At 42.5% G+C, this 18,883-nt stretch overlaps 1 protein-coding gene across 2 annotated transcripts in view; it reads left to right on the top strand.

Annotated features, from left to right (window-relative positions):
* The window catches only part of Setbp1 (SET binding protein 1), a 359,262-nt gene that overhangs the window by 175,084 nt on the left and 165,295 nt on the right, over positions 1–18,883 (top strand). For both annotated transcript variants that reach the window (XM_051163710.1, XM_051163711.1), the window contains exon 3: positions 11,532–11,585. In XM_051163710.1, coding sequence (XP_051019667.1) covers positions 11,532–11,585 — 54 coding nt within the window. The remainder of the gene's footprint in view (positions 1–11,531; positions 11,586–18,883) is intronic.

Genomic DNA, 18,883 nt, shown 5'->3' with positions numbered 1-18,883 from the left:
ATGACATACAGACACACATATGTGCTTCATATCCCAGCCAAGAGGAATCACCGGCGAACCAGCTGTTTCCAGAAGTTCCTATGAGATACAAAAGAGGTAATTTTTAGCAAAACACCAGGGGCACATATTTCCTAAGGCGCCAAGCCTGCTTCATTGAAATCAAGCCTATTTTACAAGGACATTCTGTTTCCTCACTCTACTGGGAATGCCTTGTGCAGCTTCATCCGGGCCGGCAACATGTCCCCACTGATGACAAACCTGTGTAGAAAACAGCCCGATGTCCTGATCCTTGAATTTTTGAGCTGGCCCCAGGACAGATGATCCTTGTATCCCTAGGAAATAGAGGGACTCCTTCGGAAGGGGTAGTAAGTGGGCTGTGCAGTAATTCAAAGAGATTTTTCATTTCAGTCAATAGAAATTAGCTTATGCAAGTCCATAGGTTCAATGCCTCATGCTAATAACAGCAACAGCAGATTAGCAGAACAGGTTAGTTAATTAAAGTATTCAAACTAAGAGTGAGACCCTGGCTCACTGGGATCAGAATAGGATGGAAAGTAAGAGACAAGGACACCTGATGGCTTTCACATGCACACATAGGCAAGAATATCCATCTTTACATCAGCATACAACACACAGACGGAGGGGGGGAGAGAGAGAGAGAGAGAGAGAGAGAGAGAGAGAGAGAGAGAGAGATCGAAGTAAAGTAACCTATTGTAACTTCTCTAAAAAATATTTTGTAATACTTCTGATGAAAACCCTAAGCAGATTTAAAGTACCTAGCCAAGAACCCATGGATAAGGAATTAAATCCCCTCAGGAGAAGACTTACCATTATTACCTTGCCATAGTATCAAGCTGCCTTCTAGGTACTTATCTGGAGATCTATAGACTGGGGTGACTCTCAGCCCTCATCAGACTAGCGTCTTTTGTTTTGCAGTAGATGATGATTAATATAGAGGCTTGCAGCTGGTCAGGGTTCATGGAATTAGTAACTGCAGTGTGCAGCCTCATGTTGAACATCCATGTCACACTCCCTCCCTACATGGCTCGGGGAAGAGGGAATATTAATTTTATAAGAGCCAGAGACTGGAAAGGAGCACTAGGAAACTGCCTCTGGTGAGGTCTTGGTGCTGTGGCTGCTTGGACAAGACTATAGATCAAGCGAGTCAAAATTTCAGCATAGGTGGGAGAGGGTCTCATAAAACACTGGCCCTAGCTAAGGAGCACTGGCAGTTGAAGAGTACTGGAGCAGGGGCATTCTGTTTTCTTTAGACCAGCTGCCCATGGCAGGGTGCCCACAGTCTAGTGTACATGTGGACTTATGCATATACAGTGACTGGACTCAATAGCTTATGAATAAAATATATAAGGTTAAAATGTCATCGTGCAGATTCTGGAAACAATTCAATGTGGAGATTGGGGTTGATATGATCAAAAGACGTTGTACTAATGCATGAAATTCTTGAAACATGAATAAAAGGAGAGGAAAGCCTAAGTGGTGGTATTTGTTAGATTAAGACTGTCCTTTTAAAGTTTCAGGGCTGACAAGATCTCTCAGTAGCAAAGGGCTGGTGATACAATCCTGACACCCAAGGTTGGTTTTTATAATATATAGCATAAGGGTAGCTGACTCCCAAAAGGTAGGTAGGCATCATATGACGTGTTTGCTCATCATGGCACACATACTACTGAACTCATACCCCTCCACACACAAACACACACAAAATAAATAATAAATACATAGGTAAATATTTGTCTTATGAGGGTTGTTCCTTTCAAAGCAGAGGAGACCCCATCTTCTTTCTCTTATTTGATTAAAGTAATTGCATTTTTCTGTGAAGTTTTCTTGTATTTAGGTCCTTCATATCCTCTCTCTCTCTCTCTCTCTCTCTCTCTCTCTCTCTCCATTTTTGAGACAGGGTTTCTCTGTGTAGCCCTGGCTGTCCTGGACTCAGAGATCCAGCTGCCTCTGCCTCCCTGAGTGCTGGTGGATGCCATGGTGTCTGGCTGGTACTTCATTTTCTTAGGAGTAAACTTGTTCTTGCTGCTTATGCAACATAAAGATCGTGGTATATATATATATATATATATATATATATATATATATATATATATATATATATATATATATGAGTTAGCATGCTTCACACCTGTAGTAATGAATGTTTGAAGGTAGAGTGTGTTTCCCATTTCCCTCTATTGTTAAAAGTGATTATTATGCTATTGGATTTTTAAAATATGAGCTATCTCTTTCCCCTTAATGCCTACTTTATGTATTTTTGTGGGGACATGTGGGGGTCAAGTGAGGGTGTATGTGTACTTATGAGGGCCAGATACTGACATCAGATGTCTTTATTTATAGCTCCCCATTTTGTAGAGGCAATGTCTGCCCCTGAACCTGGAATCCAGTGATGGACTAGACTGAATGGAATCTTCCTGTCTCTTCCTCCCAGTGCTGGGACCACAGGAGTTTGTTTTCATGCTTGGCATTTTACAAGCATCGTAGTAATCCAAAGTTAGATTCTCATGTTTGTCTAGCAAATATTTTAGCCAATGTCTTTCAATTGGATTATTCTTTTCTTCTTTCTTTCTTTCTTTCTGAAACACCTTTCTACTGTTTATCTTGGTAGGTGTCTCTAAAATATTAAGACTTTCCTAGGTGGGATGTGTGGTGACCCATGACAGCGTTGAGATTACTGGCCATGCCACATACAAAGAATGGCTGCAAATTAATGTAGTCTTCAGCTTTAAATGAAATTGAGTGTCCTCTATAGATCTGTCATTTACAACTGTGTGCCTTTGAATAAGTGATTTCGTGTTGCTAGGTTTCTGTTTTCTCCTTTGCAAAACAGTATAATTATAGTAGCATTTTATGAGGTCTTTTGAGAGGATTTAATATTATTAGCCTTTGGAAATTTGTAGGGATTCCCAGATTCTCTTACAATGTCTGTGACTTGGCACAACTTCATTTGCTCAAAGAGGAATGAGATGGGGACGAGGAGAAGAAGACAAGGAGAACAGGGAGGGAGGGAAGGGAGGAAGGGGAGAGGGAAAGAAGAAAGAAGAAAGAAGAAAATGAGGTGGCGGCTAGACACAGAGGGCTGCACGAAGAAGTGGATTAAGCTTGGCCAGGAAGAGAAGAGGCATGCAATCCCTAGCAGTATTCACAGCGATGTACACCAGGCATCAGTGGTTTTTGTATCTGCAAGACCCAAAAGCATAGTTCTTTGGGCAAAATCAACTCAAGTTCAGGAAAAAAAAATTTGCTAAAAACAAGTTCAAGAGGCAGAGCCATTGCCCCCCAGTGTTAGGATGCAGAGGGGAATTCTGACTTCTGCCTTGATAGTGGCGACCAGGACTACCCCACAGGCCCGGGAGAAAAGTTGGGATAGACAATAACAAGGCTCCTGCGTGGGGATGGCTGTAGGCTGTGACAGTTGCTCTGAGTTCTTGGTAGGTTTCTGGCTAAGATTTTCCTGTTTTATCCGAGGCTTATAAAAGCAAAATTGCCTGTAACTACAAGGTTCAGCTATTACTGATCCCACCTTGGCTTTATTTGCTTTACATATCCACCTGTAACTGTGATTGATTGCGCCAGATTTGGCTCTAGGAACCGAGATTCTCTGCCAAACTGCTACACCAAGCAAAACATTTGCTTCCAGACCTCAGGTCCTTTCTGTTATCTTATGCATTCCCTACCACGAAGTGAATGTAGAGGTTCACCAAGGAAATGACAATTAGAAAACCTTGATGCGTGTTTTAGAGCTACATAAGCCGATCATCTGGTCAGTTGTAAGTAGAGTTGAGTGAGAGATAAGAAGTCGGTAAGTGTGGATGATCTCCAAGAACGAGGCTTTGGTTTGCATGTGTGTGATGACAGAAAGCTGCTCTATTGGTGTTCTACTAACACTGCAAACTGCCCACAGATGCTTGTGATATGACTTTTTAATTTTGTTAAAATGAAAGACTTATGGCCTGGATTGTCCCCTGGAGATGTAGCATGTCTTAGCTCTTTCTCTTCCTGGAGCAGGAGATGTCTTTCTTCTTCTTTCTTTTCTTTTCTTTTCTTTTCTTTTCTTTTCTTTTCTTTTCTTCTTCTTCTTCTTCTTCTTCTTCTTCTTCTTCTTCTTCTTCTCTGCTTCTTCTTCTTCTTCTCCTCCTCCTCCTCCTCCTCCTCCTCCTCCTCCTTCTCTCTCTCTCTCTCTCTCTCTCTCTCTCTCTCTCTCTCTCTCTCTCAGTTTTTGTTTGGTTTTCCAACACAGGGTTTCTCTGTATAGCCTTGGCTATCTTAGATTGGCTTTGAGACCAGGCTGGCCTCAAGCTCACAGAGACCCACATGCCTCTCTGCATCCTCAAGTGCTGAGGTTACACGCTTGTGCCACTGTGCCCGACTGAGATGCACTTCCTTAAACACGCAGTATGTTGAACTTCAAAATGAACCAAGAGGACATCTCAGTCAGCAAAGCAGTGAGGGAAGAAAGAGTGCGGATTTTCCTGTCAGTGGCTAATGGCAGGTAGTAAAGGATGTTCTCAAATGAGGTCTGTTCACACACATAATCTACTTCTTGACAGAGATGCTTACATTAGTATCTCATATGTGACTGGCTGGCTAAATCCCTTTCCAAGGTAAATTCTGTACAAGGGGTTTTCTTCTTAAGGAAAACATTTTCAAGTTAAAAGTTCAAATCAAACATATAAAATACTAGTAAAAATTATACTGTTAGGATGAGGTGGGGTCAGGACCTGGAATGCCCCTGTTCTCACACACTGCTCAGTAGTCAAGGAATTTGTGTAACCTAGAGCCCTTTAGGGCATTGTTCTATAGGCCTTCTACTTGGTTCATCACAAAATGTGAGGTATATCATGGAGAACCCGAAAAGACCTCCCACAATACATGTTCCAAGCAGTGGCGGGGTCTGAGTGGTTATTATGATATACTGAAGAGGAATGTGCATTAGCCAAGCCAGACCACGGCACTCTGATATCTATGGCTAATGAGCCACAGAGATGACCTAACCCTCTTAAACATGTTTTTACTGACATGTTTAATAAATGATTACAATTAGCCTCCACGTCACCAGTGTACACCATATCTCCCTAGTAAACTTCCTGTACGGTACCACTCACAACTTTCTCAATCCGAGGAACAAACATTTGGAAAGAATTACAGGGGTAAGTTTAAAATGGACATCATGGGTGCGTGTAGAACTAGGAATATGTTGCGTAGATGTGGTGTTTCTTTATCTATTTCTTAGAAGATGAGCTACACTCGCTTAAGTGTGTGTCTTGCTAAATTTCAGAATGCCAGGTCCAAATAACATGAGCAAGACTTATCATCTAAATAGGTTCTAGGCTAGCCACAACATCCAGATGTGTAGGCACACTACTGTTAAGGCCAGGTGTGCATATCTGCAGAGCTGTGCATGAAATATTAAAGCAAAAATTGTGAAAACTCTTTTGTCTACGTCTCTAGAGAAAGTAAGAAGGCTTTGCCACAGAAGTTACCTGTAAGCATTATAACCACATCTTTTAAAATACAACACAAGGCAAACACAAGCAACAGAGTCCAAGCCAGCTCGCAGTTATATAGTGATTGCTATATTTGCAGACCCTTGCAAATCTTTGTGTCAACAGCCTGGATGAAAAGCTGGTGATGTCAGTGGTTTCAGGTTTTGACCATTGGAGTTCCAGGAGGATGAGGAGATTTAGCAAAAGGGCACAACCCAACTGGGATGACAATGACAAGTGTGTCACTTGCTTCTGAGGATGGTAAGAGGCCTTCCTTGGACTCTGCACTACACACATCAAATGCCTTGGTAGTTACAATTGATACCTGCTTATTTAGAAGGTGGCTTACAATTAACTTGAATGAATATTTGACTTCTGCCTCAACGGGATTTCAAACTCATGTAACGCTTTACGTAGTCATCTGTGCACAATCTGATTCACAGGCTGACAATGAAGCCGTAGTACGAGATAATTTCAGTGTCCTATCCTCTGATATTCAGAGGTATAGCCAAGCTTTCTGAGGGGGTGTGGATTTAGGGGTGAGCTGTTTCAAGAGGGGGAGAAGCAGAATACATGGTATCTCCTTTATCTCCCTGAAATCTCTAATATGGCGGCCATTTGGGGTGCTAGGATGTTGGAGGAGTAGGGTCAGTGGGAACAAAGACTTTCATTCAGTTAGTAGAAAACCAGGATGCAAGGGGGTTACCTGATCCTAAATTTGATCTCGTTTCCTCCACTGTGTTTTATGCCTTGTGCATAACCCTGTTTCGCTTATCATACCTATGAAGAGGAGCAGCCAGTTGGTTTAATTGTGGATCCCTCACTCTAATGTTTGCCTTTGTACCCTCTGTGCTGGCAGACAGTGAAGTCCTCCATCGTTTATTGACAGAGTCCACTGCTGCGACCTCTTTCCTTTTCCATCCTGAGTCCTAGCAAACCTTCCATTCTTCTTGTTCCTTTCTGTGCCCCAGCCCTCCACCCACAGATTTCCGAGCATCTAGGACTTAATTTCGGGGAATAACATCAATATTAAGATGCATATATAAAATATAATGCACAGTGTTTCCCTTCGGTTATGTCCATGAATCTTTCTGAACTTTTTTTACCCTTTGCAAAGGGGAGGGTGGGTCCCCATCTCTAGGACCCCAGCCAGGTATGTAATTGGATAGTTGTCTTGGTTTGCTGGCACAGTTCATTGCCTGAACATAAGTTGCCCTAGCTTTTTCTGTGGGTGAAATCACTAGTAAAACACGATTTAGCTTCCCTCCTGCAGCTAAAGTAAGAATCCGATGGCACTTAATAGAATAAAGAGAGAGAAAAAGTTCATTTTTCCACAACATGAAAAAAAAGAAGGATGAATGAATGGCAGGAGGTGGGAGGTAAGGGTACCTAGAAGGCTCATTTAAGGAAAGGACAATGTCTTTGAGAGTAAATTTAGACGGGGGCCCTTTCTTCTCCCTGGAGCCATCCTACTGGATTCCTTTGCTTGCCTATCTCTACATCTATCCATTATAGATTCATGCTACACATCAGCATCTCTATTCCTACCCAACAGCGTTGAATTTTCTGGGAAGAATGAATGAATTACAGGGTCCTAGGAGGGACCCCCTGGGGTTTAATTTTTCCACTGTTGTATCTGAACTTAAACTCTTCTGGACTGATGTTCAAAATGATCTGCATCCTTACCCTTTTCTGTATTGGTAAATCCTTTCCCAGAACAGGGTCTGTTGTCAGCCAATAACTATGTGGCAATATGGCCTCCTCCATCTACCCTGGTGGGTGTCTGCTTTCACTAAGCGAGGGTGAGGAATGGAGCAGGAGAAGAGTAAGAGAAGAGGTGTGCTGCACCCTTCCCTCCGCTCGCAAACTTTAGACACTATGGAGTTGTGAGGTAGAAGGCTTACTCTTTGAAGGGACAGTTTTAGAGGCTCGTTGATGGCAGTGACTTGGTGAGGGAGCCAAAGGGACAATCCCATTCAGAAGGAATGCAATAATAAGAGGACAGACAGTCTCTGCTTTGGAAGCTGAGCGAGCCTTTTCTCCTCTCTTCTGCAAAAAGCTGGATCTTCCCTTCATCTTTCTCCAACTCTCCTTTGGAGTTTAGTGAGACAAAAACATACCCTGAATTTATGCCAAGAGAGAGACTGCAGCTCTTTAAAAATGAAAGGCAGGGTCATCTTCTAGCATTTGAGTGTGAACTCTTCTGGAGAGCGGCAGGATGTGTTAGGAATGACACTGGTCCGAGCAGGGCCCCAGGAAAGCTCCCTCCTTCACTGGGAATTGAGAACATTTTCTTTCTTTTGCCTTTTAAATGAAATTCTGTCTGCCCTCCTCACTGCACCTGCTCAGCCCTCTAGCTGAGAGTGCTGCAGACATTTAACCATCCTGGGAAAAGCCGGGATCCTTTTCATTAACTTTAGCCTGATTGAAGTCCCTAGAGCTCAGGTGGATTTCATTTTCCTCTTCTCATTCTCTGTCTATCATGGATACTCCCCATACAGCGAGGCTGTCATGGGCATTGAACTGATTCCCAGTGGCACCAAAAGGATACAGGCCAAAGTAGCAAAGGATAGTGGAGAAGGCCCAGGGTCTGTATTTTCATTTTTCTTTGTTTGTTTTAAAGTTATTATTGTTGTTATTATCATTATTACTATGTGTGTGCGTACGTGAGTGCGTGTGCGCGCGCGATTTTGATTTTGTGTGTGTGTGTATGTGTGTGTGTGTATTCTTACATCTTTCGGATGTCTACTCTGTCATTACACAATGAGTTCCAAGGGATAAACTCAGGTTGTCAGGATTGCAGTGCAAACACTATTTTTTTTTCTTTCACCACCAAGCCATCATCTCTCTAGCCCCTGAATCTGTGTGCATCTTTCCTACGCTTCAGTTCCAACTGAATCTCTGAGAGTTTCTGTCTCATCCTTGGAAGCCAGTAGGCAGTACTATGTAGGCAGTAAGGTCCTGTGGACAGCAGAGAGACACAAGCAAATGTTTGTGCTGAGGAGCTGAGGTTCAGAAGATGACTCAGGGGGACCATCTTAATCTCACTGTCAGCTCCCCACCATAAATAATACTCATTTTGTGTTTGTTTTAGTGACAAACTATCTGGTTTCTAGTGAACCAGCATCTAACAATTGAGGAAGGTGGAACCACTGTGGATGAGCCAGGAACTGGGACCCAGAGAGACCCCTCTTTTATGCTGCATTCCCTCATCCCAGGTCCCCAGAAGAGGTGGCTTCTGAGCACCTCCCAGAATCTTTCGAGTGCTTCATTCTGGTTCCGCCATTAGTATTGAAACTCTTTGGGAATCTGTTCTGTTGGCCTGTGATTTTGAAATACAAGAAGACTTTTTCTGCCCCGGAAACTCTGATTGACACCTGAGCAGCACACTTTAAATACCCAACAACCAGCACTTTTGCCTGTAAAAGTGCAGAGTGGGCATCTATCTGGGGAGCATTCATATCATGGGTTCATGCTCTCTACCTGAAATTTTCCGTGTCTGGTGATAGCATGGCTAGAACCAGGGAGCCCAGAGGACAGTCAGTGTGACGGAACATAAGCCAGGCTCCAGCACACTGCCCTGAACATCCGGGCTCATTTCTAAGAGTGGTCACAATACCTCCCACTGGATGTTTCAGGCCAGGCAACAGCTTCCGTGATCACTAAACTGTGAGTGAAATGCTTGGCCTCTCCAAGGAAAAACAACTGAGGCATTAGATTTTACTTAAACTTCACTATCCCTGACGTCACATTCCTTCGTCTTCCCACTCAGCACAGACAGACAGACAGACAGACAGACAAATCTCATCTAGCCACTAAACAGGCCACCATTGCATGGGCAAAAAACCAAGAACGCCATTCCTGGCTGGTGGTGGATCTATGTGTTTTTTAACCTGCTTCCTTGTGTGTTGCTCATCCTTAAACTTAACATGTGACTCCTACACTGAATTTAAAGCCAATATTCTCTCCCGTCACCAAGAACAGATAAAAGAGCTGGTTCCTAGCACAAGAGCTCGTTAGTGCATTCTAACCTTGAGATGCTCTTCACACAGAGATTGTCTGTGTGCTGAGTACTATTTCCTTTTGTCAGCTTGAAGGATATCTTCAGTTGTCCCTCACACTTCTCCACAGCCAGCAATTGAGTCACTCTTGTCCTCACCTCTAAGTTGACAATCTCTCCCACTTTCCTCCCAGGCCTGTTGTTCAGTGGGTTATTAAGTGACTAACTGCATGCTCAGACACTTGCTAGCACATTGAAAAGTGCAGAATTTACATAAAATAATGCGTCACTCTTGTTAGACATAGTCTCGTTGGACATGTTGTTGTTAGTCTGAAAAACAAAAAACAAAAGTATGTGCAGCAACACAAAATAGAAATTTAAGGAGTTAAGAACTAAAACGCACACATCTGATTCCTTTCTGAGAGAATAGAAGATAAGATTTAAGATTTCCTGGGGGTGGGGGACATTATAACTTTGTTGAATACCAAAAAAAAAAGGATATAACAAACCATAATTAAGCCTGCTGGGTTTCTATAAAAGTGGGTTTGCTCTGTTCTCAATCTTCCACCATGGATATGAAGAAATGCCATGCATTTGAAGATGCTGTGAATACACTTGCAATTTACCCTCACTGTCAGAATTGCAGAGCTAATAAATGGATATTTTAGTCCCTTGTCTCTTCCACCTGGTGAATCAAAACTTGAAGGACCGTGAGCAGTTATGACATGAATCCTAGGTGCTGAAGCGTGGTGGCTTTATGTTTGCATGATGCCCCTGTGACTTCTTTCCTTTGCCCAGTTCTGTTAAAGGCTTACATTGTCCTGGTAAGTCTTAAAGAGTAGATGGTCATTACCAAAAAATAAGAGTATCTTGAAGAAAGGGCTAGAGAAGGGTCATTGATCATGACAGAAGCATTATATGACTCCGTGGGATTCCTTGGACTAATATTCTTATACTCAGTCTTTTTCCTGTGCCCACCTCAACTCTACCGAACCTCTCCAGTGTGTTGCAACTCACATTCACATACATACTATAGAAGAAAAAGGCTGATCATTGGGAATGTATAATTTAAACCCAAAATATGTCCCCAGTAATGCCTAGAAAATATTGCTTAACTTCAATTAGTTTTATCATGAGTAAAATGTATATACTTTCTATATGAGGATTGGTGGGTATTAGAAAGAAGGCTACATTAAAGCAAAGTATAACAGCACGTATATGTGAAAATTCAGTAATAAAACCTGGCATTTTAGATATTAACTTTCAAAATGAATAAAAAAATAAAAACTATATATAAAACAGTAATCAGTAATCAGTGTCCTGGGACCAGAGCAATTCTGTTCCCAATTCTGTTCCGTGACCCTACAATATTGATTAAGCTGAGGTGTGTGTGAGAGCACGGAGGCACGAGCATGTAATTGAATCTTATCCTCTAGTTCTGTGCCCAATTGTTTGAAACTTAAGCTATGTACACTTAACTAGAATATAAAATTACAAGCAACATACAGCAAAGGGAAACCGAATCATGTAAGTGGGCAGAATTAAGAGTCAAGTTTACTGGCTTGATTTCAAGAAAGAACAAAACAAAGAAACAGAAAGAAAGAGACAAAGCCATGTGAGAAGAGCAGCGCCTTTAACGGTATATGAAATAACAGCTTCTAGTTTGGTTTATCATGGGATACTTTGAGAGTAGGAAGAAACCCAGGGAATGTCTCCCTAAAGAAATGCACTTATCTGTGGAGTCACTCACATTGTATCTCACAACTCCAATGTCCCTGAACCGTAGCCTCTGATCCCTAATTTAAGCCCCCGTGGATAAATGGGAACACATAGAATGTAGATAGGAGAAGGCAGAAAAAGGATGGGAGAAAGCCAGAGGGGCTGTGGACACACAGGATCTCAGAGAGGCTGGCTTCCTCATGTTTTGTGACTGTGCATATAGAGGGCTGATCTGGCCTTCAGTAATGCTGTGTGGTTGTCTCCGGGATGCTGAATACTAAGAAAGACTCCTTTGTTTTTTTCAGCTCCTCACAGCCAGTGACCTTGCAGCCAGTGACCTCAAAGGATTTCAGACGCAGGTGAGTCCCAGTCCTGATTGTATGTGGTTTGAGAGTGGCACGATCTGTAGGTAAGTTGTGAACAGGTGGACATGACAAGTGGGCAGAAGTTTCACTGTGGGCCTTCTGCCTACTCTACTCCAGGTGCTGAAGAAAGAGTGACCTGGTTTGCGTTCCCCCTCCCCAGCTCTTCTCTTACCTCACCATTGGCAAAATGACTTTTTTTTTTTTCTACTCTGACTTTCTTAATGTGTCATAGCGAAAAACCAAACCAAACCCATTTAGGTCAAAATGTTTAGAATGTGGGGTTAACACAGAGCTCAGCTAAAGGAAAAAAAGTGAAATTAGGTTGGGGTTCTCTCTCTCTCTCTCTCTCTCTCTCTCTCTCTCTCTCTCTCTCTCTCTCTCTCTCTCTCTCTCTCTCTCTCTCTCTCTCTCTCTCTCTCCATCCCCTTCTGTCTCTCTCACCTCCCCCTTCTGGACTGTATGTTTATGGTTCTATAATGTTCATGTGCAAATGCCTGGTAGTCTCATTCTGGGCACCAGTCTAATCTAGACTCCCCCAAAGGCAGACACTTAAGTTTTACTGACTGTGGTTGGGGACCAGTAGCACTATCACTAGCTGGACTGCTGTTTGAGGATTGCTACTGGAAAATGACAAGAGGGGCCAGGCAAAAGGTTTCTGGGAGACCAGTGCAGCTGGGCATGTCTTTAATCCCAGTCCTTGGGAGGATGAGGCAGGTGGATCTCTGTGAGTTGGAGGCCATCCTGCTCTACAAAGCAAGTTCCAGGATAGCTAGAACTACACAGAGAGACCCTTTCTCAAAAAGGGAAATTTTCTGGGGTACCCACTTAGCAGAGATGAAGATGTAAATTGGTCTGTGCCCGGAAGAGAGGTTCTTATGTACATGTACACACACACACACATACATATATGCGAATATACATGTATACACATGAGGTGCAGATGCCTTTACCTCTTTCCTCAGCTTGTAGCAAAGGCTCAGAATGAACACGAAGAAAGACACATTTCTTTTTGTATGAAACTTTTTATCATCTCTCCTCACTCCTGGTTTTATAATCCCCATAGTGTGCCTTTTGTGGCAAAGAACATGGCAGTGGTTGGCACTGAACTTGGGAGTGGGGAACACCTGATTTTCTAACAGCATTCCTTATATTTGGAATGCTTCTCTCTTACACCAGTTGTGTAGTGTGCGCTTACCTCACATCTCTTTTGTGGGTTATAACTTCTGGGCACCTTTTTATTGTCAGGGCATCTGAGGACCCAGATTTCATGTAAAATAGCCCCATGTTACACAGAATAAAAACAGCAACAGAGAAAGGGCAAGGCAAACTGACAAATTCAGGGGCCTCTAGCAAAAGACAAGAGCAGACCTGAAAGCCAACGATGGTGGTCATGATGCTTGGAAGGCAGAGGCAGGTGGATGGATGGATGTGAGTTGGAGGTGCCCCTGATCTACATAGTGAGTTTCAGGACAGCCAGGGCTACATAGTAGAAAGATCCTGTCTCAAGACAGTTAAAATTAAAAAAAGGAAAAAAGGTCAGAATACCAAAAACAAAGGGAAAAGAATAGATTTGAATATCGTATTTGGGGTGTTTCTGCTGAGTCTATTGTAGATGATCAATAAGGCTTTCTTGCCAGTCAACGAAAACCAATAAGGGACTAAATGCTATACACTTATGCATACAAACCTCCAATGGATCTGAGAGAATGTGAAACAAAAGCAAAAGACAATCAACACTGACCCACTGACCCACTTCCCACCCACATCCATAACCCCCTCCCATGCAGTGACAACCCAGCTAAAGGTTTCCTTTTACTTTAAATTCAATTTTTAAAATACGTTTTTTAAAATTAAAGTATAATTACATAATTTTCCCCTTTCCTTTTCTCTCTCCAATCATTCTCATGTACCTCGCAGACTTCACTCTCAAATCTGTGGCCTCTATCTTGGTGTGTGTGTGGAGAGAGAGAGAGAGAGAGAGAGAGAAGAGAAAGAGAAAGAGAGAGAGAGAATGATTACTAGTGTGCCAGTGTATACATGTAGGTATGTTTTGGCCACAGCATATTTCTGGCTTACTCACATCTTCCCATGATTATGTAGCAATATCCTCAGATTCTAGATTTAAAATGAACTGGTAAACCAAGGCAAAGGTTGACACATCTGAGGCTGGTCTACTGCTTTGGAAGGCAGGACCCTAGAGAGGCACTATCCAAGCATGGCTACAGTCTCTAGTGCAGAGGCTCAGTATCCAGCTAGTCTCTTCCCCCACATTATTCCACTTTCGTGTCACCCCCTAAGGCTGGAAACATATGTTTTGGCTTCTCAGGCCACCATTCTCGAGGCCAGGAAGTTCTGTGACTCTGGTGGGTGGCCTACTAGGCTTGAGTCTAAGTTAACTTCCCAGTGTTATTCTTAAATCCAAAGGGCAGAGCTGTGTTTCAGGTAAACACCAGGCATTGAGAATGTTTCCAAATAGAAGTTGAATGCAGCCTCCATGGATTACATGGAGGTTTTCACTTCCAGGAACCTTCACTGACTGTAGGGTGGAACCCGGGAAGATCCCTTACTGGCATGACTGATTCGCCCCTCTGCAATCCACAATTTTCATTTGAATGTGCACAGCGTTTGTTCTTTCGTCAATGCCTGTTTCAGTTGCATCTTCCTTAAGAACATAGTCCTGATTTCTTCACTAAGTTTTAATGAGTTTAAAGTGTAGAGTGGCGACTATATTGGGCAGGACCATTCTGTCTCTAGCTGTTCTTCTCACTGCATTTTGGTAAAGCAGAGGAGGATAAGGGAAAAAGACTTCTTTCCTCTGTTGCTATTTTCCAAATACACCTTGTTCTATTCTGGGACCATACATGTAACTTTTCATGCAGTGCCTAAGTACCTAAGCTACTATACATTGAGGATGGGTGGTCTTCACCAAATCGGTGAGTTTGACCTCAGGACCACAGGTAGATTTGTGTCGTAGTGAGGCCTAGGCCTGGCAGGTGTGGCATCTCAGGGAATTTTCAAAGCCTAGATCTAAAAGCTTCTGAGCTCCACCCCCAAACCACCTGGCCGGTCTCATTCTTTGATTCTGAGGCAGCTGACTCACAGAAAGGTCTGTCCTTTCTAGTCTTTCAGAGAACATGCTTTCCCTTTGTGAAGCCAGTGCTCTGAAAGAAACAAGAAATAAGAAATGGCTTCTTCTTTTCTTCTTCTTCTTCTTCTTCTTCTTCTTCTTCTTCTTCTTCTTCTTCTTCTTCTTCTTCTTCTCCTCCTCATCCTCCTCCTCCTCCTCTTCTTCCTCCTCCTCCCACTCCCTCTCTGTCCCCCTCCCTCCCTCCATGCCTCCGTCCTTCCCTCCCTCCTTCTCCTAATACAAAATCTACAAGTATGAATTTGGAATGCACAGAGAAACAAAGCAAGTTTCCTGTTTTTCTACCACAGAAACATAGATGATGGCATCCAGGGGTACTCTTTTACTCTTTGTCCCACACAGCCCTGTATATTTATTGGAATTTCAGTTGGCACAGTTACATTTACATTGTTACTTTCTGTTTTGTTGCATGCTTTCCATATCACTGGAAGGTTATTTTTGCACTTGTTGCTAGAACCTTCCTCAATTTCCCAGTCCATGCTCACTAGGCATTCCATCCCTTGTAGCAACCAAGGAACCATTCAAAGCAGACACTAGCACAAAGTCCTCTCACCAGGGACATGAAGAGTGTACAGTTCTTCATGTCATTTCTATTTTATTTATGACTTCCCACCAAGATGTGGCAGTTGCTTAGACTTTGTAGACATGTTGTGTACATGCTTGTGGGGGCCTAGATAGGAGTATAGTAGAGAGAGAATTGTAATGAGGGGCCCAATGAGGCAGCAGCTTTTCAAGTCCATCCATGGTGTGGGGGGGAGCCATGACTTCAGAAATAAGCTCTGCTCACAGAGGAAAGACTACAAATCTTGGTCATTGACTTCTGTAAACTCTCCATCATTGCAAAGGAAGCCTTTCCTTTAGGGGAAATGGTGTAGTACCACAAAGATGAGACAAGTGTAAGAGCGACATATAAACTACAGCAATCTATAATGGGCGTCTAAAATGTTAACTGCTGTTATGGTCATGGGCACACAGGGACCGAGACATAGACACAGGAAACTCTAGTGCTGAGACCATAGGAATTGTGTGTCTCCCCACACAACATTCAACCCTGTGAGACCTTTGTGTGTGTGTCTCTTTGGCATACACAAGCACCACCCCCCTCCCTGGAACCGTTCTGATTTTAGAATGTTCTACCAAAAACATTGTCTTTGAGTGTGAGAAAGACGTTTGTGACTTTGCTGGTCATTTTTCATGTGTGTGTGTGTGTGTGTGTGTGTGTGTGTGTGCGCGCGCACGCGCGCGTTAGAGAGTATTTGATTGTTGTGAGGATTAAATAAGACAATCTGCCAGAAAGCCAGTAATAGGAAGCCTGTATGAGTGATGTATCCAGGCGTTTCTCCCACTGTGGAAGTACAGAATAAATTATTAAAAATGGAGACAAACAGCAGAGGAAATCTATAGAGCAGACCTGAAAGTTTGCCAAGTAGAGATATCAACCAGACCAGGAAAGGCGAGAAGAATTCTGAGGTGGGAACTTTACTCCAGGGCAAGTGACTCCTATGTGAAACCTAAGCCAGCATGGCAAAACTTGCCCTGTGTTCTGGAGTCATGGGAGCAGTTTAACTTTTGTGTCTGTTTCTAAAGGGACCATAGTAAAAAATACTTGGTGATTGAGTTAGACACAATTTGCAGGTCTTAGAAAACTAGAAAAATAGACTTTAAAAATTAACTATTTTAAACTTTTCAAATATAATATATTATGTGTGTGTTCCATTATGGAATATAGATATAGATATATCCACAAAGATCATAAAAATGGTACTTTTGGCAGAACCTTCTAAAATCTAGACCTGTTTCAGGAGAGAAGGGGTGCTTTTGTACATCCAAGAGAATAGTATCACACTAAGTTCTTCAATAGATTTTTGTTGAATGATCTGTACACACACACACACACACACACACACACACACACACACGTACACACACACGTACATACACACGTACACACACATGTACACAAGCACACATACACACAGGCAAGCACACACACATGCATGTGCACATGCATTATAAGCTACAAAGAAGGCCCTATTGGTGTCATTGATGATTTCTGTGCTTTATAAATCTTTTCCATCAATCCTGAACTATTAGTGTTTCACCATGCATTGACAAAGTCACTGGTGATAACTCTCCAGAGCTGAGATAAACTTACCTCCATACAGCACTGAGTCAGCTTTGGTAATCAGCACTGGTTCACCAGTCTTTCCTCTGTATTTCCTTTTACCTTGGCTTTAATTGTGAGGGTTATTTTAAATCAAACCTCTACCGTCATTTAATTTTACTTACAAAATACTCAGTTAAGCTTCTCAAGCTATTATTAGCCTTAAAAACATTCAAAAGCCATTGTCATACTTACCAAAACTAATGCTAATTCCTTAGGACTATCTAATATCTAGTTCATATTTCCTGTGTTTCTTCGGTTAGCTACACTATTTCAGTTTTGTTTCAGCCAGAATGAAATCATCATTATCTGACCTGACACTGATCAGTATCAACAGATATAGACATTAAAATGTAGCTTTGGAGTCTCCAGAGTGTCCAGCTCCCCCCGGCATCCAGCAGAATGTGTTAGCATGTGTTTATACTGCCTTCACTTGAATATATATGTGCTAATGACTTACTTATTTCAAGTGGGCTGATTTCAAGGTCTCTAGAAATTCTGTGAACTTTGCATGTATTATCTTACTTGATCATTACAATTATTTGTGGCATCAGTAATTATTTTACTCCCGTTCATAAGCACACAAGTGGAGATGCAGGTGTGAAGGTCACAAGATTTATAAATGTCAACAGCGGTATTTGAACAAAAGCATGGCTCCAGCATTAGTGCTCTTAACCATGTAAGCTGTCCACTTTAGACATTCTAGTTTCGTTTCTGTGGTTTATTTCCAGTTACAGGTTATGGTCCCTCAATGGGGGAAGTCAGGGTGGAAACTCAAACAGGAAATGCATACAGGCTTGCTTGCCAGAGGAGTCAAGGAGGATGCAGCTTCCTCTGGCTCACAAGCCCATGTTTAGGTAGATTTCCTGCACTGCTCATCATTATCTGCCCAGGGAGTGGAAGAGCCTACCGTGTTGTCCCGCCTTATATCAATCAGCCATCAAGACAATCCCCCACAGGCATGTCCACTGTCCAATCTGATCTGGACAATCTCTTAATTGAGACTCCCTTCTCAGGTGGCCCAAGACTATGTCAAGATAACAGGTAAAACTAAAGTAGACATAAATTCCATGGCTAAGATAACTCAGATCTAGTCTGACCATGGGTAAGATCTTCAGGTGAAACTCCATCTTGATTCCCATAAATCATACTGAATTTTCTGAGTCTAGATTCCAGGGAAAAGGCTTTTCTACATGTTAAAGTAATAGAAAAACGACTGCAAAACATGTTGAGTTCTTTCATTTTGGCAAAGGATTTCTGTTTTTTAAATTTTCTTTCTTCTCCAAATTCCCAGAGAGACAGTCTTTGGTGTTTTTATTTGTTTGGCTTTTTTGTTTTGTTTTGTTTTTGTTTTTGGATCCTCTCTATAGAAAAGAGCACTGAGGCGAGGTTGGCAAGGTAATGCATATAGCCAGGAGGAGACACGTTGGCTTATTCTCTTTGTAGGAGGGAGGTCATAAAAAAAGTTCTGTTATTGCTGCCTCCTTGCTCACCCCTCCCACCACACACACTAATACTGACAGATACCTCAGCACAGGCAGAAATTATGAGAGGAGCTTGTGGGAAGCACAAAAGTCCAGGATTATCCGTAATAGTTGGGCTTGCATTGTTCTAGATAGGTCTAGACCTAAGTACTTTCAGAAGCTCTCCAGGTAGCAAGTCAGGATCCTCGTTTTCTGCATAAAGACTTCAGTAAAAAGGAAGACTGGAAGAGAGCAGGCATGAGCAGTCTCCTGAACAAATAGACTCTTGTGCCAGGAACATGCCTTGGATGTAATTTGCCTGCTGAAGTCTCCCTCCCATAGCAGCCTTCTTAGCTGATGTCTTACTCTACCACCTCCCAGGCAGAGGGAGTTTGGCTGAGCATGGATGCTGTGCAGCGCACTCCCACATTCATCTCCTGGTTATTCCATTCAACAATTGAAATTTGCCCAAGTTGTAGGCTAAGCAATGGTAGTGTTTGAGTTTATGGTCTTCTTCCTA

The sequence above is a fragment of the Acomys russatus genome, chromosome 20 (assembly GCF_903995435.1).
Source record: "Acomys russatus chromosome 20, mAcoRus1.1, whole genome shotgun sequence".
In the NCBI taxonomy this organism is placed as follows: Eukaryota; Metazoa; Chordata; class Mammalia; order Rodentia; family Muridae; genus Acomys; species Acomys russatus.
Note: the sequence above shows the minus strand (reverse complement) of the source record. Positions and strands in the feature narration are given on the sequence as shown.